The 26,820-nt window shown below is 37.0% G+C and overlaps 1 protein-coding gene across 4 annotated transcripts in view; it reads left to right on the top strand.

Moving 5' to 3' along the window:
- The window catches only part of UMAD1 (UBAP1-MVB12-associated (UMA) domain containing 1), a 229,489-nt gene that overhangs the window by 146,571 nt on the left and 56,098 nt on the right, over positions 1 to 26,820 (top strand). For 3 of the 4 annotated variants that reach the window (XM_055307336.1, XM_055307337.1, XM_055307338.1), the window contains exon 3: positions 2,751 to 2,824. In XM_055307336.1, coding sequence (XP_055163311.1) covers positions 2,751 to 2,824 — 74 coding nt within the window. Of the gene's footprint in view, positions 1 to 2,750; positions 2,825 to 23,525; positions 23,589 to 26,820 lie in introns of those variants that run through there. The other variant, XM_055307339.1, reaches the window with a different exon arrangement.

Raw genomic sequence — 26,820 nt, forward strand, 5'->3', positions numbered from 1 at the left:
AGTTCACTCTCTGTAAATTGGGAAGTGGAGGTGGATGGGGAAGATGTCTTACTGCACCATAGTGAGAATTAAATGTGGTGCTGTAAAGAAAAGCTTTATGAGATGTCAAGTCCTGTGAACACATTGGTTGTTTTGTTGTTCTTTTTAAACAGCTGACTTGCAAATGAAAATTCTTAATCTATCCAGTGTATCGAGTTAACTTACAATTTGAAAACTAAAGAACTTTATTTCATATTTGTCCATACATCTTTATTTATTGTTGAAGTGTTTCAACTTCTATGTGGGTTTTAAAAAATTAGAGAAAATAACTCAGTTTTTTGCATGATAAACTAATTCTTCAGTGGGAAGAAAAAAACCTTCAAAAATTATATTTCATTGTGACCTGTTCTTCTCTGTTTGCGGTCTGTGCAGTTTTCATTTTGTGGCTTTGTTTATAGAGAATAATCTTGCAGATGGCATTTTTCCTTGTAATCAGTTATTGTCCTATCTGAGTCATCGCCAGACATGGCATTTCAGTAAATAGCGATTCTACAATCGCTTCCAGGCAGATGTGTTGTGTGATGTCAGGAACACCGGCTGATAACCTTTCTGGTTATTCAAGCAATGGAGACATGGAGAAAGCTTTGTACAGACACACAGCTTGAAGTCAGAAAATGGCCAAGTAAGCGCCGACTTTGTGTTGAATGATTTTAGCCAAATATAATGTTTGTGTGGCTATGGGATAGGGCAATAATCATTTTAAAAAGGTAAAAACTCCCGAGTAAATGACCTTTCATATTGGACAATATATATTGTAAGCATTGGGCATGGGCGTTTTTGAACATACTCTGACCTCCATGTACAGAGCCTTACATTATTACCTCAGCTACTTATGCTGCTGTGGCCTATGTTGCTAAACTCACCTTGCATTGGTTTGGCCACCAGTAAACTGGGGGTTGATGATCTTGTCCCTTCTGAAAAGTAGGGTTTCCTTAGATAGGCAAATAAATGGTCAGTTTAAACAATCACTTGAAAAATCTATCAAAATAGTTCGATGTGCTAGGTCACAAAAGTAATGTGATGCAATTTTTCACTTAACAGTTATTAACTTTATTAGCCTATAGACATAATCTGAAAGTTCTTAATGCTTTTGTTTTGGTATGATTTTTTCCCCTTATCAATCATTAACTGTTTTTGAAATCTAGTAAGTTATGCCACAGTTGTGGATCTCTAGAAGCAATACACCTAGTGGTACTTAATATTAGTTGCCTTTTAGGTTTAACAGATATGTTTTAGAAGGAGATTAACTGTATGCTCTAATACAGCTTTTATTATGTAACATTTAATATTTTATCTTAGTTTTATGGATTAGAAACTATAAAGAGAAGTTCACTAATTTATTTAGCTAGTATTTATTGAATGCCTATTATGTGGTAGGTCTTGCCCAGTGATAATAATGTTGCACCTAGCTGAGAACAGAGCTTATAAGCTGGAATATGCATTGATGTGCTTGCATTTTATTTTTTATTTCATCTTTTAACAACTTATTTATTTATTTTAGAGAGAGAGCAGGGGAGAGAGAGAGAATATTGTAAACAAGTGCCACACCCACATGGAGCCCAAAGCATGCATGGCTCAATCTTACAACCCTGAGATCATGCATGACCTGAGCCAAAATCAAGATTTGACCCTTAACCAAGTAAGCCACCGAGGCACCCCATATTTTTCGTGATTTTATAATTTAACAGGTTTATTTAATTCTTTAAAATTTCAATGAGGCTCTTCCTTGATTATCACCAATGGTATGCTAAACTTTTGTGTTTCATAAGAAAAGTTAAGCTCAGCCAGGACTTGCATACTTTGTTATCTCCAGTCAGGACTTATGACCTTCCTTATTAACAAATTCCTAACCTTTAGTGTTGGCCAAATCATCATCTATGAATTTTGTAATCTTCCCTGTTGTGAACATTCCTGAGCTGGCTTAATTTTATGGGTAGTGCAGTTTACAAATTACTAAACCAACTTCTCATTAATTGTTTCTTTACCTACCATGTGTAAATCACAGATCATTAGTGAGCCAATAAATTAAAATAGTTTGTTAATTAATTAAATTATGCTTATACTTACCTATATTTGTATCTCTCCTATGTCCTTGGAGTCAGCATAGTTATCAACTTCATTTAGTAATATGACCAACCCAGGCATCAGCCTTAGGAATCAATATTAACCAAAGGCTAATTTATGAATTTGTTCATTGTTCTCCCTTCTATAAAGATTGTTTGACATTTGGTTAATTATTACATGCAAATATACGTACCTACTCTGAGGCAAATCTATAGACACACAAGTAAACACTTCTAATGAGTAAATCTTATTTAAAAAACTAACTTGGAGGACAGTTATATTATAAAGGCTTTTAATTTGAAAATAACTTGCCTTATCTTCCTTAAATCATAAGCTTTCCCAGTTTATTTGAAACATGACTTGATTTACAAAACGTTAATTCACTTGATTTTTCCAGAGTAAACCTCTTTAAAAGCAGGATATATCTCTGGTTTAGGCTGTGTATACGGATATGTATCTATGATTTCTGGAACCTTTCTAAAATTATCATTCTTAAAAGATTAACTTGTTTTGCGCCAAAGGAAATAGTAATCGCTTCCATAATGTGAAACGTGTAGTAACAAAAGATATTTTAAACAAATAGAAGATGATTTGGCCTCAGTGGTATGCTAAAGGTTTTGTTTTTGTTTTTGTTTTTTGCTTCATAGAGGATGCAGCCCCTGAGCAAGAAGTGGCAGCCAAAGGTAAAACTTCAGAAGCAGAAGGCAGCCAACCTTTGGAGGTAAGTGAAACTCAGTAAGTCCTTTTGGGTAAAGCTAAATAAGTCAGGATGATTATAGATTCCTTTGAGGATCAATAGTAACTTCTCCTCTTGCCATGTAGACAGGTGCCTAGGACAAAGAACACAGGCGATCTGCTGCAAGTCAGGGATAGGAGTGCAAGCAGGGATTTTGCCAGTGATAAGCTTTTTCCAATGCTGGAAATGGAAACTTTCTTTTGAAAAAAGAGGAAAAGAGCACCTAAGTTAAAACATTTGAACATTTTTTTTAATTGAGTGATTATTTTCTAATACATTGGACTAAATAGATGATGTGTGAACCTATAGAGAACAGTTTGAAAATAACCTATTCAGAACTTAGGTTGCTGTTTTCAACATCAAAGTGTACTCCTTGACATTGTTTGGTAGAAAGACCAGGGCCTTTGTTGTTTTCTGTGTGAGAAAATTATTTCTTCCTTGTGGCGAGTTCAAAATGTAATTCAGATGCTTCCGTGTACTATGTAGAAACATACCAACGTTATGTAATTGCTAAAATAATAATTTTTAAGATTTAGGGGGAATGTTAATTATTAGGGCACAAACTGGGTGAATTTTGGAACTTTCTACATGTTACACACCGTACTTCTAGCACAGGAGGGTATTGCTGCAAACAACTAGAAAGAGGTCAGGGACTTGGCCTGTTTTGGTTTAGCCCTAAAGCCTAGCACAGAATAGGCAGTTGAAAAGATTTGTTAAGTGAATGAATGAATACAGTCCCATGGCTTTATATTCTGTGAAGAGGCGGATGACTTCCCAAGTATATCTCCATGAGACCTCTCCCCTGAGCTCCAGAACTGCCCATGTGCCATTACACTTACAAGTTTCTAGGCAGTTCAGCCTTTATGTGACCAAATAATTGTCCATTCCCAGCCCTCACACCCTGAAGGTTCTCTCTCCTCAGGTTTTCACCATCTCTGTGTAACAGCACCATACCCTCTAGACAGTTTAGAATCAAAACCCCTGAGGTATCCTAGCTCCTCTCCTCCTCATATCCCATGCAGCCCATCAGTAACACTGGTAACCTCCCCCTCTACATGTAGAATCTGACCCCCCCTCTCAGCACTGGACTGTTAGAACCCTGGTCTGAGCTGCCACCTCCACCCCATTCTTCTCCCATAAGTCCATTCTTCACACCGCTAATGGCAATAGGAATCACAGCCTATCACTCCTCAGCTGAAAACTTGCCAGCTGACCAGTGTAACTAGGATAAATGCTGTGTCTTACAGTGGGCTACCAGGAGCAATACATGCTCTCCCATCTCCTTTCTCTCCATACCCCCAAGCCCCAGCTCGATTTCTCGGCTACGGTTCTGTCCCTTGGTCCCGTTAAGCTCCTTCCCACCTCAGCCTTTGCACTAGCTATCCCTTTGTTACTGGAGGGTCATTTAGGTCTTAGTTCAAATGTCACTTTTCATGACTACCTCAGCTATAGTGTCTTTTCCCCCCAGTCACTGTCAGATAACCCTGTTTTATTTCCTCCAACAAACTGATTACTTCTCAGATTATTTGTTTGTTTACTATCTGCCTCCCCTGGCCGGAACAGAAACAGACTCTTGTGGGCCTGGAAAAGTGTCTGTTACATGGAAGGTGCTCAGTAAATCCCTGTTAGTGATAATCTAGATTTCCTATAATGTCATCATCTGCCTGCCAAGTTAAAGGCCTCAACATGTCATTTTGACTCATTCTCCTCACCCTCTTTATCAAGTCGATCAAGTCTTCTTGATTCTATCTCATAAGTATCTTCCAAGTCTGGTTTCTCATTCTCCAACTAGGTCTTCGTCTGTTTACTAACTGTTATTAGATGAAGTGGTTTCTTTCCTAAATCCCTTTCTGAAAACCAACAGCAGGTTCTGTCACTTCAGGGTCCCGCACATGCCTTGAAACGTGCAGAATAAAGCTTAAAGCTAAAATGCCATCCAAATGGCACCTCCTTGGTTAACTCTTTTCTCTGTGCTCCCAGCCAGAAATAATGCCAGTGTCCTTGAACTACTTGTGTTGTCTTTTATGACTTCATATAGTGTCAACTCCTGGAAGGTGAAGCCTATACCTTATACTATACTATACTTATACTGTACTTATCCTATAGCCTGGTCAACTACTTCACCCACTTACATACTATCAGACTCATGTGGTATGACAAGGGTGCACTGTCAATGATTCTGGGATGGATGAATGAACAAATAAGCCGTCCTCTGCAAATGCTGTCTTGGGAGTCTCTTCATTAAATCCTCTTTTTCCCCTTACACTATAAACACATAGGGTTTTCTTTTTTTTCTTTTTATCACTATAAGAAGTTTTCTTTTTTCGTAGGAGTTACCATAAAAGTCTATTAATTTATTATTTTGATATTCTTACTACATTAGCAAGGAAAATTGTAATGATTTCAATTAGTTAAAAAAATATAGACATCTGATTAAGAAATTGGAACTCTTGTACCAAGCAGAAAAGATTCTCATTATTTTAGTTTTTAATGGCTATATAAGAAATGTTGAAATATTACTTGTAATGGGAATATGTTTGATAAATTAGTATGGATTCAATAATACCTAAAAACACTTTATATTGCCAAAGTATAATTCCCTTTTCTAAGAACACTTTGGATAAGGTGGCTCTTAGTATATCAAAATAGGTTTATGAGATTGTCTGCTATTCCCAAGGAATTGTTAGACCTGGGATGGAGAGGATGTAAATATACATACAACTCTTAGCTATATAAGCAGAAATTCTCAATCTATTCATGGAAAAATTAGAAAGCTCCACAAGTCACTACAATGTAAAATGAAATAAATAAGTTCCTTAAACTCCATAAATACAAAGATTAGAGATTTCATTAGGGAAGGAGAGTGAAGAGAGGCTTCTGGCACTAGGTGAGCATTGGACCATTAAAAAATTTGTCTTACTATTTATGTAACTAATTCCTATATGTGAAATTCCTTAATGAAATCCTTCAATAAGAACATTTTAATAAAAACTTGGGGGGGGGGCGAGAACAATTTGGAAATACAGAGGCAAATCATGGTAGAAATGACTTTCCACACAGGAATCTCAATGACAGATGATAAAGGGTTAAGAAATGAATGTAACCGCAGCCTGAGCCACACTGTAGTTTTGATGGCAGTTAAAATATTTTAAGTAGTCTGTGATATTTTTCCTTATACTTCATAGCCCAAATATACTTTAAAAATGTGTTCACCCTCCAAATAGAGCGCTCACCTGACATCATGGAAATTCTAGCATCTAGGCAGAATATAATGTGCAAAAATAGATCTGGTTTGGACATCAAATAAGTTCACTTTACAGAGTTGGATTCTGAGATATCTTCTTATGTTTACACAAAAGACTATGAAAGGGAGGGTGTTTATTTGTATTAAGTGATTAGTGGGACTTTTTACTTTGTGAACTGGAAATAATATGACATTCTTTTCAGAAAAACATAGTTTCTCAGTGTACTTGTCTTCTGCAGTCCTCTTCCCTAAATATTTTAGGGTTTCTCTCAATGATGACTTCAAGTAGTTACTACTCTTTCTACCTTGGCACTCCCTCTGTATGATCCCAAAGTATCATCACCTGAAACAGGATAACTTATGGAAATACTGAACCATCTAGTCCTCAAATGTGGTTACTCTCACATTGTGCTGTAACATATATAGTCTATGTTTTAAGAGCCACTGGTAACTTTTAAGAAAATTCATGATGTTTTCGGTGTGTAGAGCATGGCCTGTGTTCGGGCTTATTGAAATGAAAGTCATTAGACACTGGTACTTGGGGAAGAGTTATAATTTGGAACTAATTCCAATTGGAGGATTATCTATCTCCTTCTGTTCCTTCTTTTTTTTTTTTCTTGTTGCCTTTCTGTGTGAATTTTGGTCATGGGTTGTAATGATGTTGCCACCGCCTTCTGCCAGTCTAGGAGCCTGTTACGTACAGCTCGGGGGAATAGACCCACAGATTCATGAGGGGCCGTGTTTTGAGTTTTTGCCATTATGACTCATCTTTTCAGGGAATAAACATTACAAGTAAGCAGGTAATTAGTCATTATTTTCAAATCATCAGTCATGGAAACTATTTTGTATTGTGAAAACTGGGACCATATTAGCTGCTAATATACTAGTGGGCCTATTCTTTTTTGGTTTTGTAGGTGTATTTCCAGAGCTATAAATATGGACATTTCCATATTTTTAAAAATTATAGACAATTTTGGCAACAATTAATTTCAACCAACTTTTAGTAGATACTTTTAGATTAAGTGTGTATTGAGTTTGAATTTCTTTTATTTGTACTACAAAAATTATTTTTAAATCTGCATTTTGGTTTCCAAGACCGAGGAATATGTTTATTTATTTAGTTTACTGGCCTTAAGATCACAAAACACAAAAACAAGCCAATTAAAATCTCCCCACAAAACCACAATTCTATTTATATATTTGTCTTGAGTGACAACTAATTCACATATGCATATGGAGACACATATAAAATAATAACTAACAGATGGTATAGCTGCAAAGTAGGATTTATAAAGATTATTATCAGCTGGTGGTATTGAGATACTACTGTGGTTATGCTGACAGAAGACACAAAAATTATTTATAATAATAAACTGTGACACTAATATCCCCCTCAGCTTCTGTTAACCAAAGTAGCTTATTGCATATTTAATATAAATTTCTTAATGACGACCTAAAACTATCTTACAGCCAATATGTGCTAGGAAATTTATTAGACAACAATTGCAAAACAGGAATTGAGGTAGCAACAACAAAATGCTTGCTAAAATTGTTAAGTACAGAATACTAGAATCCCTGGAAAGTAAAGTAAATATCTGGGGGACTTTGTTCAGCTCATTTCAAGCATACTTCTCAATCAAGTATACTGAATTTGAATTTGTGTTTTTTTAACTTATGTATTTGAAAATAGTTGAGACAAACATTATATGGTCTCATTCATTTGGGGAATATAAATAATAGTGAAAGGGAATAGAGGGGAAGGGAGAAGAAATGGGTAGGAAATATCAGAAAGGGAGACAGAACATGAGAGACTCCTAACTCTGGGAAGCGAACTAGGGGTGGTGGAAGGGGAGGAGGGCGGGGGGTGGAGGTGACTGGGTGGCGGGCACTGAGGGGGGCACTTGACGGGATGAGCACTGGGTGTTATTCTGTATGTTGGCAAATTGAACACCAATAAAAAATAAATTTATTATTAAAAAAAAGAATGAAAAAATGAAAATAGTTGAGTTACCTGTGGAATTCACAGCTGAGTAATTTAGGAAACAAAAGGTTTTTTTGTTTATTTAGAAAGGCATGGAATGCACATATAAATGAAACATGTCCACTTTTCTTCTAACTTGTTTTTATGCTTCCCTTAAGTTTTTTAACAGAGCAGAGGAGCCTTCAGACTCTGCAGGGACTAATTTCCTTGTTTTTACTTCAGATAGTCATTAAAATGAATGAAAATATCCTTGAGCTTTGTGAATTTCATTATGATAAATACTTTGGTTGCCATTTCTTAAAAGGGCACTAAGATGATCCCGTTAGAGACTATGCTCTGTGTAGAGAAGAATCAGGGTCATGTGGTGCAGGAGAAGGGGAACTGGAGGGAGGGATTCTCCAGAAGAGTTTTAAGCATAGCAAACATCCCTCTACGGGATGTCAGAATTTCAGCTTTTAGAATTTTCTAGTATAACATAGTATCTAATTTTATTAAAGTGTTGGGATTATAAAGATGATTATGAAACTGTTTATTCTCACAAGATATTCGTAGTCCAAATACTGGTATAATGGGTATTGATACTGAAGGCCGTTTAAATTGGTACAACCATTTTTGGAAAGCATTTTGGCAATAAGTATCAAGAGCCATAAAGACATTAATATATTTTGACAGTAATTCCACTTCGAGGATTCTGTTCTAAAAAAATAATCTTTTCAATCCCCAAGAAGTTTTACATGCAAAAAAAAGATGGCAGTTCATTCAGTGGGATATTTTTCAGTTTTCTTAAATGCAATTTATGATTGGTTTTCAATAAAACATAAAAACTCTTGGCTTCATACTTTCAGTTAAAAATATGAGATACAAAATTGTATATTGGTGTTATGTGAAAACTGTGCAGAAAAGGATGATGTGGTACATAAGAGCATTAAGGGTAGTTGCCTCTGGGATGGTAGCTGTATGGGTTAAATCATTTTTTCCAGTATTCTTATTTTCCAATTTGTCTGTAATGAGTGTATATTTTACATGCTAGTGAGGTTGGTGATGAGGAAACGATGTATTCACTCAAGGGCAGATTTTACTTTAATAGAAGAACTATTTTATATGGCAGTAAAAACAATGGGGCAAGCTATTGAGGATGATCTTTAGGAGGTATGTTGGGACGTTTTTGCCTTGGCTCATTTATATTTAAGATCCCTTAATTAGTTGATCACAGAGCACCACATCTGATCACGATTTGTCAAAACATCTGTCCTCTCACCCAGGGGCCTTTCCAGCAGGGAGAAGAGTGAGGTGACTTGGAGGTTATTCTTCACATCTCATTGGAAATCACACAGCCCAAACTTTTCTCGTTGATCAACCTGTCAATGTCATTGTATCAGCTATAAAGTCATGTTCCCCGCCCCCCCCCCAAATATACTGTGGGCTATCAATTTAAACATGTATTTGTCTAAAAACTTTGTTTTTTCTTTATATCTGATATTGAGGCACTTAGTTAAATATAATTAATTTTTTCCTTTATAATAATTAGTATATTAGAGTATAATTTTATCGGATGAGAGTAAGGATCTTTGTTTTTTGTTTTCCCTAATATAAAACCTTTTCAAATTTCTGATTTACTAGGAAGCAAAGCACAGTTGGATTATGTCATTTAAATGGTAAACTTAATTTTTTAATGTGTTTATCCTACTATACAAGATACCTTTTGGGAAGATTTTGTAGAGTGCATTTCTCTCATCTTTATTTTCATTTGAATTATCGCACCGTATAATATAGTAAAAAGTACATTTTGGGGGACTCCCTTGCTTACCAAATGGATCATCTGGGATGATGCTAACGTTCTCTTCAAGTTCAATTCTCAATGAAATAAGTATGTTAGATGTGGTTTCTGAGATTTTTTTCTTCCTCAATAGTCTTGGGTCTTCAACACTTTGGAAAGTGAATTGGGATTGGGCCACCAAATGCCAACCTTTATATGACTCTTGTGATGGTGGTGAGGGGGCGGTGATGGACGGGAAGGTGGGGATCTGCTGCATAATGAAAATTTTAGGCATTGATTAATCAAGCTTTTATGCTTGTTAGAAAGGAATAGTCCAGTAATCTCTGCTGATAAATTGTCAGACTGCAGAAACTAGGCTCTTGCTCTTGCTTATATGGTCGGTTGTGGGCCACTGGTAAAGAACAATTAAATGACTTTATTATTTTTGTAGATCTATGAACCTTTGACTTTTATATTTGGCAGTCAGATTAGCATAGGTTATTGATTGCCTGAAACACTGGCAAGATGAATTAACTTGAGGCATGCTTATCAGAGTTTGTAAAGATCTTTTCTGAAACTTCAAATTTCTCTATTTTTGTTACTACTACATCTTTGTCCTAATTTCATTTTCACTGGAAAAAAATTATAATGGGAAGGTCATAATTCTGGCGTTTTCTGGTTTCTACTGGGGTTAACTAGCACACTGAAACATAATGTTCATTCATCCTAGTCAGGAAGGCCAAACTATGTGAGGTGTATGAGAGCTGCCCCTGTTTCCATCCAAAATGCACATATGGTGTGGGTAAGCCAGTAATGTGAGTTTTACGCAATGTTTCTGCTCATGTACACAGTCTGTTGCTCAGCACCAATTATGCTTTGCCAGAAACCTGCTAACCTGCTGCTTTTGTAGCTCTGCTTGATGAAGCTAGGTAGCTTAAAGTGACCACAATGATATTTTTTTAACTTTAGCAATCTTAGTTGGTTAAAGTTGTATCACTTTAACCACCTGCCTCATCTGCTGATTTATTGCAGTTGATTGCAATTAGAATCAAAGAACTGGAACCTTGTTACTGCATTGCGTGGAGCTGCATTAGATCCAATATGTGTTTGTTATATATGTGTAGGAGGAGGAACCAAAATGTGGAAATATCAGCTTTTTTCCTTAGCAAATCCAGTTTTATATCTCCAAATTAGAAAATATTATTTTAAAAAGCATATAGGATATTCTGTTTATATTTTGGTAGTCATTTTGTCATTTTTCCAGTTTTCCCACTTTTATAGTTTTAAAAACCACAAAATCAGCAGGGTGAGAGGTCCATGTTGGGAGAACAACTGTTCCCTATTTCCCATAGCCATCTTTTTTCTAATCCCCTGTTTTTTAATTAGTAACAAATGGTCCTTACTTTTTCCTCCTTCGGTTCATGTTACAGTCGTAACTTCTTGTGACTATATAGAGAGTTTAAATTAAAGCACAGCCATATTTATGTTGTCTTTGCACAACTAGAGATTCTTTTTTGAGAGCTACATTTCATCTGACTCTTTTGCAGTGGAAAAGTAGCATGCAGATATGTATTTGGTCTAATTGGCATTTTCTGAATATTCCACTTTGTACCTTACTGAGGACTCTTGTGAATATGCCATGAGGATGCACCGATATGAATGCATAGAAAACAAATACACTTCAGTGAAGCTCAATTAAATTTACATCAATTTTTACATTGCTTTCCAGACTTGGCAAGTACTGTTCCTTACATATGTCTTTTTTTTTTAATGAACTTCTGTGTTCTTCTACCCTGTTCAATAATTAACATTAATTTCCACCCATTCAAGGACTGTTTAATGTCCACTTTTGAGATGTCCTATTTAGGAACATGCCTTTCACACATTGCTTTTTAAATTAGTTAAGAAATCATTATGGGTGTGAATTCATAAATCTTCTCTACCACCAGTTATATAATAGAAAGTATATATACTAGACCTTCCTAATGTAAAAGTCAAAAGCCATGTGTGTGTGTGTGTGTGTGTGTGTGTGTATTTATTTATTTATTTATTTATTTATTTATTTATTTATTTAAGTAATAGCAACCTACATTTTCTCTGCCTTGCTATGCCATTTGGAGAATGATAAAAGACTGGCATTTACTTTACCTATGAGCATCATGATAGTGGACTGAAGCACCGTTTGCATAGTAATAAAAAGCCCATGAAAACTTTCTCAGAACTTCTGAAGTGTGTGTGAACTGTTGCATCATCCTGCTCCTTACTCTGGTTTTGCTTGGAGAGTCATTGCCAGAACATGCTATTTGTTCACCTAGATGTTCTGGGATTCATTACTAGATCCAGCCATTCTATCAAAGCATGTTTCTATCTCATTGCCTCACTCCTGCACAGATTGCCTGCCCTGAATGGTTTTTCAGCTTGACTGAATAACTCTGTGAGAAACTGTGGTGTGGAATACACTATGACATTTATCTGAGGGAATTACTCAGACATTGTCTACTACGTTACACAGTTTCCCCCAAGTCAAGTCCCACTTAGGTCTTCTGGTTTCTTATTGCTCTTGTATGAACTGAAAATATTTTGTTGCTCCTGAGGTGGTAATACCCCCTTTCTCTCGGGGCCATCGTGAATTCTGTACCTCATCATTTTTTCTATTTTCCTTTGGCAGGAGGAAGCTCAGATCTAAATTTACAGCTCAGTTTTAGTAGTTATTTAGGGTCCTATAGAATGTATTTGTGTACTTTATTTTCCTCTTTTCTGTGCTCCAATATTTTTCCTGTGCATGGTCTTTAAATTTATTGTGGGTCTTGTTAGCTGTTTCAAATTCATTGTGTAGAAGAAGGGGTTAAAATTTGCACACCTTTAAGTATATGTAATATTTATATAAAATAAATACATTTAATGTGTGCTTTTTATTTTACTAGATTATAAGAGATATACATATATACTAGGTTTTAAGATACATATACATACACAACACACATATACAATTTTAATTTTCTTTCATTTCTCTTTTCTCTTAAAAAATATGTGATAAAATTATACATGAGTTTTTTATTGTGAGAATGTATAGACTTGGGGCACCTTACTTAATGTCCCTCCCATGCCTCAGGCTCACACACTGATTTCCAGTCAGTGTGATTTCAATAGGGTTGTTGTTGACTGGAGGACAGAGATAAAAGGAGCCTCCTTTCCGATCGACTTTGCCCAGGTGCTTTGGCAGTCTACCTTAGGCACCTGCAGCTCACCCTACTTGCTCCATCAACCTCCTTGTAGCCTCCTTCTACACATGCTTTTTTTCCCCCCAGGCCCTAGACATATTTTTTAAATGGTTTCCCAGTTGCATTTTTTTTATTTTTTAAAGATTTTATTTATTTATTCATGAGAGAGATAGAGAGAGAAGCAGAGACATAGGCAGAGAGAGCAGCAGGCTCCCTGTGAGAAGCCTGATGCAGGACTCGATCCCAGGACCCAGGACTTGATGCCAGGACCCAAGGATCATGACCTGAGCCAAAGGCAGATGCTCAACCACTGAGCTACCCAGGTGCCCCTACTAGTTGCATTTTAGATATAAGTATGGAAGACCTAGGAAAAGTGACTGACTAATTTGGAGACACAGTCTTGGGAGTCATGATTCCTCACAGTTGTGAATTCATAGGACCCCTGCAGGAGCATGGAGCGCAGCCAGAATGTGAACTCTTATCACCAGACAGATGTGGAGCTTGGATCTTGATTTCACCATATATCCTTGTGATGCCTTTGATAATACTTAGCCTCTCAGATCTTTGTGTCCCCTTGCTGTAAAATGTGAATGGAAATACTTATTTTGCAGGATTAGTGTAAGAATTCAATGAGTCCATATGTAATTTTTATTTATATGTCTATATACACAATGTCTGACATATACTGGACACTTAATCAATGCTCATTTCTTTCTCATTTGGAAGGAATTTTGGCAAATGCCTTGAAAATCATTCTAAGGTAGGGTTGAAGGGATTCAATAAAGAATTGTGCTCAGATGAAAGTTACAAGCACCTGAAAGGCAGCAGCTTAAATTTAGGTCTTTCTTAATTTGTCTCATGTGATGAAAAATCTCTTGGAACATGGTAGAAGCACTGTTTCAGCTCAAGTATGTCAAGACATGTCCTATGAGTTTTGATCTTTTCATCATAGTTTGCAAGATGCCTACTGCAGTTCCATCCATCACATCCAATTTCCAGAAGTTGGAAAAAGGAAGGATAGTGAAGGGAGAAGAAAACTACCTGTGACCAGAAATGTTCCAAAACCTCTCTACCAGAGATTTATTGGCCCTAATGTGTCACATGGCTACCCCTAGTGGCAATGGAGCCCGGGAAATGTTTTTAACTTGGTACTTTGCTACCTCCAGCAAAATCAGGATTCATTACTGAGGAGGAAAGGAAAGATAAATATTGGATGGACTGCAACAGTCTCTGACATATATATCATCCTATTTTGCTATCAGAAGCTTCATTTTTCTAACAATAGACATCAATGTGGATGGGAGTGAGGGAAGTAGGGAGAAATACCCATTGATGATAACTAAACTCTGTCTGGAGGCAGGAGGTCTTTGAGTAGTAAAAGGGGATGGGTAATAAAGAAGGATATCATCTTTCAATCTATAACAGATTAGGCATGGTGCTAATAGGAATTTTACATATAGTATCATTAATTTTTACAGATGAGGTAGGCTGTATTATCTATATATAGTCTCAAGAATATCCAAGTCTCAAGAATAACCAAGTCTCAAGAATATCCATTTTCCAAGGTCACACAACTAGTAACAGTAATGCAGCCGGAAGTCAGACTTGTACCTGACTAACCACAAAATCTTTGCACCATATGGCTTTCCTATAGAACTCTCAAAAAACCTGCTACTGTATTTGGCTCTTATTTTCCACAATGCATTGTACTACTGGGGTCTGTAATAACTATATTTTGCCCTAATTATTTGTCTACAGAGTTGTAGACAGGCAGCTGGGAGAGGCACAGGTGGTGCTTCCCTTTCATCACTACCATTCAGAGAGTGGGGTGGGACAGCTGCCTCTGTATTTCTGCCTGTAGAGTCAGTAGCAACTAGAAACATTCTTTAAAAAAAAAATCTTTTTAAGATTTTATTTATTTATTTATTCATGAGAGACACAGAGAGAGAGGCAGAGACATAGACAGAAGGAGAAGCAGGCTCCCTGTGGGGAGCCCCATGCGGGATTCCATCCCAGGACTGTGGGATCACGTCCTGAGCTAAAGGCAGACACTCAACCACTGAGCCACCCAGGCACCCCATTAGGGACATTCTTCAGGACAAAGGGAATGTGGCAAAGCAGCAGTGACCAATCTCAGGAAGCCAGAAGCCAGAATTGAAAGTTAAAGGCATGACATGACATGGAGACAGGTATCTTCTCCATTCAGAGCCAGGGAATTATCTTGACTTCTTCCTTTTCCTCCATTCTCAAACCAGTTGGTCACCAAGTCACTTTGCTTTTACCCCACTTACCTGCCCTTTCCTCCCCCCACCCACTTCAGCTGCAGTAGTTCAGGCCTTGTTATCTCTCACATTGACTATTATATTATGAAGAGTTCATGAAATGGCCTCCTAATCCTCAGTCTTACCATTCAGTGCATTTGCCCACAGATCTGACCACGGAGCTGCCTTACCTGATGATGTTAGGGGCTCACAGCTGCTTCCAGGATAAAATCCAGTAACTTTGTCTGAGTTGCACATCCCTTCACAATCTGCCCTTGCCTATAGTACATTCAGGTCATTCTGTGTCACCATACAGAGTTTATTACCATACTGTGAGCATATTCTCTTCTTTGGAGTTTATATGTGCGATTGTCTCCTTTTCCTGGAGAGCCTTCTTTATCTTTTACCCCTCATGTTCACCTGGAAAATCCTCATTCATCCTCAGCCCTCTGCTCAAATGTCTTTCATTTTTAATGCCATCTTTGCCTCCCTTAGGCAAAGTCCTCTCTTCTGCTTCCTCAATGCCTGTGTTCTAGCGCCTTCTGTCATGACCAAAGCCATCATAAAGTAGGGAATCCTGGCTGATTCAGCATTGTGTTCCCATAGCTAGCACTGTGCTTGGTATAGGTCAGCCACTTGATACATGTTTGGTACTGGTTGTGTGCAGGAGTGCACATTTAGGTTAGACCTAAATAACTTGTCCAGTTTGTGATTCTAGCCCTTAGACACCATAACTTTAGGCAAGTTCCTTATTCTTTTAACGTTGGATTAACAGAAGTATATGTGTAAAATCACTCCATCTCTCTGCAATGAACTGTTTTCACCAAGTTCTTTCACAGCTTCTGTCAGTTTTTCAGGTTATCTTTATTTACTACTATTTTTTATGAGATTTTGTTTTTAAGTAATCTCTACACCCAACTCAGGGCTTGAACCTACAACCCCAAGATCGAGAGTCACATGCTCTACCAACTGAACTAGCCAGGTGCCACATCAGGTTATCTTTAATCATTCCCATTACGCCAGCTCAGGGATGATTCTGATTCCCAAATTCTAAAGGAGCTCTTAGCTCTATTATGCATTAGGCCTTTCCTCAAAACTCAATTGTGTATTCAGTGTTTTCCCACTATATTGACTATTGTGGGCATCCAAATACATAATTTAAAAGGGAAGACACATTTTAAATTATATTTTTAAATGATTCAAAAACATTTTTTCCTCTTATTTTTTAGTGATTCCTAAGTATCTTTTATTTAAAGTTTTTAATTTGACTGCAGTTGACACAATGGTACATTCGTTTCAGAGTGATTTTGACAAGTCTATACATTATGCTGTGCTCACCACAAGTGTAACCTCCATCTGTCACCAGACAACACTATTACAGTATCACTGTCTGTATTCCCCATGCTGTACCTTTTATTCCCATGTAATTCCTAAATATCTTTTCATAATGTGTTTTGTCCCTTTTAGCTATTTATTTAGTACAAGACTTTCTTGCACAAAAATTAAGTTGACTAAGTAACATGATAAGCATCTGAAGATTTTCTACAAACCATGAGTATTATTACTACTTCTTAAATTTTTAATTCCCAGCTTTTAATATGTCATATGTTTACATTCAATAGTTGCTTATACTGTGCTGTATCTGACAAGGTACAGGTAATTACTGGAAGAATGGAAAGTTCTTGAAAGCTGCGATCTTCTCTGTCTTACTTATTGCTGACACCCCAGAGCCTAAAAACAATACTTACATGAAATATGTGTCAAATAAATAGTTGTTGAAGGAAGGAAATATGGAAGCAGTGCCATAGCATTTTAGTTAACCAGGGCCCGGGAAGCCCATGGCACAGCAAGCTCAAGTCCAAGTCACACTTGTGTAGAAGGGCCACTGAAGCAGATCAAAAAGAGGTGTACTGTTTTTAGTTGGATAAATCTCCATGGGTGTACTTGTTTTTTAAACCTTTGCTTCATGCCTGTTGACACTGAGAACCAAAACCAGTATTCTGTGCTTTCAACTGAACTATAGTTTTTCTCTGAAAGAAAAATGGATTCAGATTCTAGCATAAGGTTATTTAGTCACCAAAAGATCTTCTGGGTAACTTTGCATTGGCATCTTTATCATCGCCTAACCTGATTAGCCTGGTTAATAAATTATAATTCCCCAGCTTCTTATCAAAGAGCATTTTTGAACTATCAGACCATTTCATTTATTTCGATAACTATTTCTTGAACACCTGTTTTGGCCCAGGGCTCTGCTAAACATTGTTCTCTGTGTCTGAAGATTTCTGGGTTATTACTCTGTTGAAGATTTGTGGTTAAAAAAAAAATTATGTTGCACTTCTAAAAGTTCATTATTGCAAGATCATGCAAGGCAGTTGACTATAACTGAAGCCCAGGATTGGAGGCTATAACTATGGCTTTTAGAGGTAATTGTCACTCAAGCAAATTTTAGGGCATCACAAAGTTAACCATCATTTAACCAAATGAATCAGTTAAGCACTGCTTTCCTTAACCAAGGAGTTTTACTGATGCAGAAAGGTGGTGCCACAGGAGAGCATAGGATCTGAAAATGATATATTATGAGAAATATAAGGTTAAATTATATATAAATTATGGATAAAAGCATAATATGAGAATGTTAATTTTTCTGATGTATTAATGTCATAAGTGATTTAGGGGACTACTCCGTTTGTATCTCAAGATCTTTTTAGGTGTTGATTATAACATTTATAATTCTATTAACGTTTGGGTTGGGTTCCTGATATATTGCCTGGAATTGTCAGTCAAATGAAAACCCGAACTTGAAATCAAAATTTTCTAACTCACAAGAGAGAAGAAAAAAATGAACTGGCCTTCATTTAAAAGAAAAAAATATATTACTCCTTTTAAATTTCGAATGTTCAGATTTGAGGATTAAATACTGGCACCTTGCTGTCACTTATTTTTCTACTAATGATCATCCCTGCTTCAGCTCTTTAAAATGGTTTGTTGGGTTTCAGTTTAACATGCAAGCCCTGAAGCTGTCTTTTGTCATTTCATAAGGGCCAAGAGCTTGTTAGCCTGGAATTTAGTGTATTTTGATAGTCATTTGTTTTTAGTTATTCTTTTCTTGATTTTTTTGGACCTCTTTTCATGAGGAACCTCCACGACTCTTACCAATTAGTCATAAACCAGTTGCGATTTAGGAATTACATAATTTACTATTTGGAACACCACATTATTCTAAGACCAAATGGTAAAGATGTGAATATTTCACTGAATGTTGGATGATGTGGCTAATAATTAAGTCCTCAGAGAAAAAATAAAACTCCTGAAATTTGTGGCAGGATCAGAAATGGGGCCAGGCAAAACAATAGTTTAATACATAAATACTTGTTATTAGTGAAAATTAAGCATGGCCTTAGGATTCAGTCCCAGTTTTTAGTGGTATAGATTGTGTTTTCACTGTGTTCATTAACACAAAGAACAAGTAACCTCACTAGTGGCTTGAGATTGGACTCACAGGAAAACATTAGGTAGTAATTAAGAACAAGGCTTTTTTTTTTTTTTTTAAGTTTGTGAAATCTTAACTATACTGCCAAATGCGGTCACCACTTGCCACGTGTAGCTATCGAGCCCTTGAAATGTCCCTAAGTGCTAAAGTATAAAATACATACTGGCTTCCAAAGACATGATATGAAAAAAAAAAGTTCTTAAATATCTCAATAATATTTTATGTTTAATACATGTTATTATGATAATATTCTGGATATGCTAGGTTAAAAAAGAACTACAATTAATTTCAACTTTTTCTCTTACCTTTCTTATAAGGGCCACCAGAAAACTGAAAATCACATATGTGGTTTGCCTTTAATTTTACTGGGCAATCCTAGTCTAACAGGTTGAAAAACCCCTCAATTATATATCGTAAATATGACTTACTAGCAGTATGTTTGATTCAGATTTTAAACTCTTGAAGAAACATTTTTTTTGGCAGTTGGGGAAGCCCAATTGTTCTGCTCTGTGCAAGGGCTGTGGGTGGAAGTGGCCATTCTTTGGACTTGCCAACCCTGTTCAGTTGACGGATGGCGATCGATAGATAGTTCTGGAAGAAATAAGTGCCTCTTTGTTGTTGTGCAACCTAAATGCATGAACTGTACCTAGTGTTTCTCTATTTTTCACCTCTCTTCCCCTGATGGCTTTGACGTAGTTGTTAATAATTGGCTGATATTTATAGTAACATAAGTCTAAATTAACACAGGTTTTCAAAGACCCAATTCATATATTACTATATGCCATAAATTATTATATGGCATAAGTTATCATGGCTTATCATCTTATTTACAACCCTTGACTAATATTCTGTCACTTAATATATTATTACATACTATTGCTGATAATATCTATAACCAAAAATGAATCTTTCATATCATGCTTTTATATGAAACCAGCTGAAGCAGAACATGCATATAGTGGGAACTGGGAAATAAGCATTTATTAATAATCAGGCTCTCTTTTCCAGGGAGGCTTAACTATTTCCTTTGTGGAAAAAAAATCATATGAAACCCATGTGTACTTTATTTTAAATTCTTTAATTTATGAACTGTTTGACACCACCCTAAAATGTTTTGGAGCGCTGAAATTAGTCGAATGAGGTCACATTATATTAGGCAGAGAGGCAGTTGAATAGGCATTGATAATAATAAAACCTATAAAGGTCATTCTGTGAAGATAAATGTAATACTTGAATTAGTCAGTCATTTATTTTCTCTAAAAAAGTAATAAGTTAATCTTGTTCCACAAAAAACCCTCCAAGACTGGTAGTTTTCTTTTAACGCCTTTCATCTTAGGCAATCTTTTGTATATCACGCAAAGGACCATACAATTAGCATGAAATGAGAGAGTGCTTTTTAAATTTGATGAATAAGGGCTCTTTTTTCTCCAGCTGATATGCATGCAAGGTGGAGGTCTGTATCTCGCCAGCAGACAGACTATTTGGTATCTATCCTATAAGTAGCTCCCAGTTTATATCTGTGCCTTAATGAGGAAAGAGGTCTGGAAATAATAAAAGTGAGCTTAAAGTGCATTAAAAATAGCACAATGCTTTAGTGTAAATGCTGCAAGATTCCCAGATTTGGACAGTTGGGCTTTCCACCTTGCCCTGGATTCCAAAGATGGCCCTGTCATCCTATTTTTTTTTTGGCAGTCAATTGAGGACATATTAGTAAGACCTCCGTGAGCATGAAAACCTTTTTTTGGTGGTGGTGGTGGGGGTTGTCTTTTCTGTCATTTATCACGAAAGCATTCTTTGTTAAATTTTTTTTTCCAAGTGTTACCTCTTTAGAAAAGTTTTTATGCCTCTATATTCTTGTGGGCTGTTTGCTCTTTAGAAATACTTGTCTTTGAAGTTGTAGTACTTATAATATGTTAATGAACATTATTCTTTCTTTAAAAAGTGTTAATATACTGTTTCATTAGTTAGGAGTGGATGCTCCTGTCCTTGCTGTTTTAAAGGGCACAGTTTTAAGAGATTCCCAGCATTGCTGGGAAAGTTTTTATAACTAGTCATTTTTGGTCACATTTTTATCTTGTTGTGCTTCAAAATTCCCTCATCTGTAGCCAAAATATTTCCTATTGCATAAGAGAAGCCAAAATGCCACAAATAAGGTAAATCGGTTATGAATTGAGCAACTCTTCCCTCTTAAGGTACTACCATAATTAGAACTGCCAGGTGTAGCGGATAAAATACTGGATGCCCATTTAAGTTTGATTTTCAAATAAACAACAGAATTTTTTGGTGTAAGTTTATCCCATGCAACATTTGGGTCATCCTTAGACTAAAAAATTCACCTGTATTTGATCCAGTGACCATAACCATAACTCAACTTTCTTATTAATTCAGAGAACTCCAGAGTTGGATTAATTCTATGCTTGGCTCTTCTGTACAATGCTGATTGCTGATCATCCTGCCACAAGCCAGTACTTAGGGATATCAATAGTATAGGTACAGTTCTTCAAAGCTCAAAGTGCTTCAAGTATGTTTTCTTTTTATTTTTTTTTAAGATTTCATTTATTTATTCATGAGAGATACAGAGAGAGGCAAAGACATAGGCAGAGGGAGAAGCAGGCTCCTGCAGGGAGTCCGATACAGGACTCAATACCAGGACCCCAGGATCACGACCTGAGTCAAGGGTAGATGCTCAACCACTGTGTCAACCAGGTGCCCCCTCAAGTATGTTTTCTCATTTTATCCACATATTTGGGGGGAGGTAGAAAGGGGTGGACACTATTTTCATCTTGCCTACTTTCCATTTTAAAAAAAGCAGAAGATGCTCTCTTGCAAAATGATGATACTGCTTCTGAAAGCTAAGAGGCCACCTATAGCAGAATCTGGATTCTCCTTCTTACTCACTTCTATTTTGGGTTCGCTTAGTGAACTCTCTAGCAGTATAATTACAGATTTTAAAAACTTTAAAAAAGTGTATTCAGAGAGAACGTGCATTTCCTATGTGCTTTATAAATGTGGAGGACAGGTGAAAAGTGACTCTTCCAAAGTGAACACTGCCATCCAGGTGAAAGATTTTGACCTCCCTTCCCTCTCCCTTCTCCTCCCACCTCGCCCTCCACGTAACAGAGGCTGAGAAGAACCACTCAGCATGCACCTCCACATCCCTTGTCATCTGCATTAATACTAAGGTTTCCTAGGTGATATTTCTTCCTCCAGCCTCATTCCCTTCCAAACTGACAGCCAGCAGCGATTCTTCTAAAACCTAAATCTTACCATAGCACTAGCTCACTTTCAGTGACTACTTACTTATCAGAGAAAGTCCATGCTGATTAGCATGACATTCAATACCCTTCCTGATCTGGGCTCTGCTTAATTCTCTTTCTTTTACTTCTTCCTTCCCACTTGATGCTACAGAAATAGCAAATACTTGAAATGCTTCAAATATGCCATGCTTCTCCATATCTCCAGCTTTTTGTGCATTGTTCTCTCTGACCAGAATGCATATCTCCTTTTATCTCCCTAGCAAAATCCTGTTCATCTTTGTAAATCCTCTCTAGGCATCATTTGCCCTGGGAGGCTTTCCCTGATCACCCTTCACTAACCTTAGAGTGAATTCTGCTCTCCTACTTCAACTTTCATATACACTTGTGGTATCACATACACCAGAGTGTATTGCAATGCTTTATTCACAGTGCTAAGTTTTCTGAGGACCAGCCATCATCATCATTGTTTCCAAATCCCTGGTTTCTAGCACAGAGCCTAGAAAATAATAAGCATTTGGAGACATGTTTGAGTACCTGAAATGACCATTCATCTACTAGATCAAATGTTAGGTAAATCCAGTCCCACTGAACTGGTCCTGTGCTTTAGCTGCTCTCTGCCATGGTTTTTTCCTTTCTTTCACAGCAACTAGTGGATAGAAAGGTGACTCAGTTATCTACAGAATGGCTAATTTACCAGTGTTGTTTATTAGTTAACTATGGGATTTTTTTTTTTGTAGGGTAAATAAAGTACTCTCATATAGAGGGGTGGTTGTGGGGAGCCTTTATATAATAAAGAAATAGAAGTTTGCCTTCAGATTCTATATCTCCTTTTTTTTTCTACCTCTAAGGCTGCCTATTAGTGTCTTTGGGTAGGAATGGAGTCAGGGGATGGACAGTGGGAGTAAGGGAGTGTTGGACAGGAAGGTGGCCTGACGTTGCTCCTTTTCTTGACTAATTTTCTTAAAACTTATCTGTATGTTCTATCCCCTCAGGACTTACCTAATTATGGATGTTAATTAATAAATTAATTCACAACGAGATACTCAATTCTATTGATAGCTTAAAGTATCACTCTTCTCAGACAACAGTTGCATTTTAACAGATGCTTCTAATTCCTATTTCCAAAGAATGATTAATAATGGCATGATATACTTTATAGCAAATATATACTTTATAATGCCAAGGGGGGAAAGTGTGATGAAAAAACTGGGGATCTTTTAATCTCCCTTCAAATAGAATTACCTAGGTGCGGCCTATAATGTGTATAGACATGAAGGAATCAGGAAATACATCTGATTGCCAGTTATGGACAATCATTAAACTGGCACTTCAGACAAATCAGGGTTTGTCATGTAGAAATGTCCTGACTTTGGACATTTAATCAAGGGCTAGTATAATGGCTCCATGATACCATCAGTGTCCTAGAGAGAACTCTTTCTGCTCCACCACCCTTAATGTGTGACTTCCATACACCAGGTTGCTTCTTGATTACAAGATGGCTGCTGCATCTCCAACCATAGGAGGGGACCGAAACAAAAGCAAGCCCCATTTAAATAGCTTTTCCAAAAGCCCAATTCAACAGCTTTCACTTGGCTCCCTTTACCGGTAAGGATGGTTGGGAAATATTAACTGGGTACATTGACAAAATACATACCTATAATTAAGAAAGAAGAGATGGGGTGCCCAGCTGACTCAGTCAGTTAAGCGTCTGCCTTTAGCTCAGGTCATGATCTCCAGGTCCTGGGCCTGAGCCTCACATCAGGGAGCCTGCTTCTCTCTCTCCTTCTGCTGTTCCCCTGCTTGTACTCTCTCGCTCACTCTCACTCTCCCAAATAAATAAAATGTTTTTTTAAAAAAAAGAAAAGAAAGAAGGGAAATAGCCCACTGATATAGAACTAGTAATCTTACAACCAAGTAGGGCAAATAATCTGTTATCTTTTATCATTCAAATAAAAAAATACTTAAAATGAAAAATTACCTTATTTTAGTTAATTTTATAATAGAATTTCCTTTAAGATGCAATGATTTTTTTATTAAAAAAAATTTTTTTTTACAATTTTTTTTTTTCTAAGCAGGTTCCATGCCCAACATGGGGCTTGAACTCAACCATCCTGAGATTGAGAGTCACATGTTCTACTTACTGAGCCAGCCAGACGCCCAGCTCACTTAGCCAATACATGGCTCAAATTTGAATTCAGATATATTAGACTCAATCCAAACACTTAACTGTCAAGTCAGTGAATCAGAATTGGGAGCTAACACTCTGCATCAGGATTCTAGAGCCCCTAGTTCTGAGCTCACTGCAACTAGGTCAGCCCCCAGGGACCGCATCTCAGCTGACCTCTGTGTATACACTCACATGCCTGCACGTGGCAGGGCTGAGGGTCTGCCACTAAAGCCTTTGATCCAGAAAGAAAGGTGATAGCCCCTGACCTGTCTTGCCCTCTGCCCTGCCTGTGTTCTTACCCATGAAGCCTTCCTGGAACCCAGCTACCCAGTGACCCTTGTCCTCAGCACCTGCATACACAGTGGTACAAACCCTCATTCTTCAGGAATCACTGACCAGGTTAGAGGGAATTATGACTCAAAGGCAGTTGACCCAGGTCATCTAGGCCTTTAAAGGCGAAATCTCAAAATGTGACCTCTATTTTATATGGGATTAGGAGTTCACTGACTAGTAATAATAAGTAGATTAAAAAAATCAGTGGTTTTCCTTCAAAACACAAAAATGGAACATTATTATAAAGGGTAATGTCACTTTCAAAGAAAGCATTGTAAGTGCATTGCAATATCTACCAAACATCTTCTTATTCTATCTATAGTGATTCTTAGCACTAGCACTAATGAGGACTTGGCTTTGGATAAAGCAGCTAGCAGTTTTTCATAACAAATTTGGTGATCAGGATATATTTTTTAGGAAATAGATTTTTGCTGTTGAAATTTTTAATTGTCATATAATGAACAGCAGCAATCACTTACATTTAACATGTAGTCTAATACTACCAGTAATATCAGGCTACAGATTTGGGGAACAGGTGATTTCTATTTGACTTCAAATTTTAAATTTATTCATTCAAGTAATTTTTAAATATCTGCATTGATCATAGTTTTGCATTATCCCTGGCAACATAGGAGAAATATACAAATATGATCAGTGAGTGCCAAGTCATTTAACTCTCCAGAAAAAATATTAAAGCCCATTTTAGTTTTTATAAATGTAAGTGAACAGAAAGGGACAGATGCTGAAGTCTGAACTGGAAATATAACTACAGTGCTTTAGGTCTCACACCATGGTGCTGGCTTGAAATAACACATTTCATTTTTACTTTAAAGAAAGATATACTTAATAATCTGTTACCATTTTGAAGATCAATTCTGCATACTTTTCAGTGATGAAAAATATTTGTGATATAAAGGTATATGTTAATTTGGTTGACACCAGTCCTAATAAAACATAAGAAAAAGAAGCAGTGTCAGTCTTCTGGATGTCCTTGGTCAGGCAGGATTTAAGGGCTTGAGTCATGGACGACTCATCCTTTTCCTGGCATTTAATTATTCACGAAGTCCTGTCAGAGAGTCTCTTGTTTGTCCTCCCCTTTACCTCTCCCATGCCAGGACCAGAGAGCAGACCCTTATCATCCCTCATCTGATTTATTACAGAGCCTCCTGACAGATCTTTCTTTCTCTTGACTTTTGCCTTTCTGGTCTATTCTTGACACAGTGTCAGAATTTTGTACTTGAAAAAAAAGGAAAAAGAAAGAAAAAAGTTGTATCCCCCCCCCCCCCCATCAAAAATATAGCATCACTTGTTACTTAACAGAAACAGGACAAAGCTTAGCACTGCTTTTGCCAGTGGGCCTGCAGCTCCTGCCAGGAGTCGTTCTACCCTGCACTTGAAGCAAGATTCTACTTCCAGTTCCCAAACGGGCCTCCTGCAGGCACGGCTCTCTCCTTTGCTTGCTGGGCATTGGGTGGAAGGCCCTTTCTGCAGCAGCTGCAGTGGAGCTGAGCTCTAACTTTCAAGCCTAGCCCAGAATATAACTGTTTTTCTCTGCTTCCTCTGTTGGAAATCAGGTCTCTGTTTTAGGGTACTCTCATGCTATACTGTTCTTTACCTCTATAGGGCATTTAAAAATATTTAGTTATGTGTCCTAGTGTCCTTTTCTCCCTTTTTTCATCTCTCCCTCTCTCTCTCTCTGTCCCTCTTTCTTGCCTCCCCCACCACATTTCTCTGTAGCCTTTCTTTTACTCACATGTCTGTCTGTCTCTCTTCCTTTCTTCCTTTCTTTCTTTTTGCTCTGGGTACCTGGTAACTTTGGACCAATTCTGAAAAATAGAAAAACAAGTCATTCGGATTCTTCCTTTTAACATGTTTTGTTTCCCTTTTCCTTGTCCCGACTTCAGTGTGTTCTTTATTCCTCTATCAGATACTGCCTCAAAATCTTTGTAGGAAGACCTGTAGTAGGGCTTGAGTAAATGTAAATTAATCCATAGACTATATGTCTGTGAAAGCAGGAAATGTGCTGTATCTTGCTCATCTTTGTATTCTCCAGCACTGTGTCTTCACCAGATAAGTGAATTGAACTGGAGCATATTTATATCTCTGTATCTTTCTAAGTATCTGCATAGAGAATTTCTCATCAGTTTTCTGAGAGGGCTACAAGAATACTTTTTTAATGTAAAAAATAAATCAGTTCTTAAAATATTATGTTGTTAAAAATGAACCCTCTTCCTATCTCTCTCATTTCTTAAAGAAAATATTAAGGTTACA

Source organism: Nyctereutes procyonoides, unplaced genomic scaffold (genome assembly GCF_905146905.1).
Source record: "Nyctereutes procyonoides isolate TBG_1078 unplaced genomic scaffold, NYPRO_anot_genome, whole genome shotgun sequence".
Lineage (NCBI taxonomy): Eukaryota > Metazoa > Chordata > Mammalia > Carnivora > Canidae > Nyctereutes > Nyctereutes procyonoides.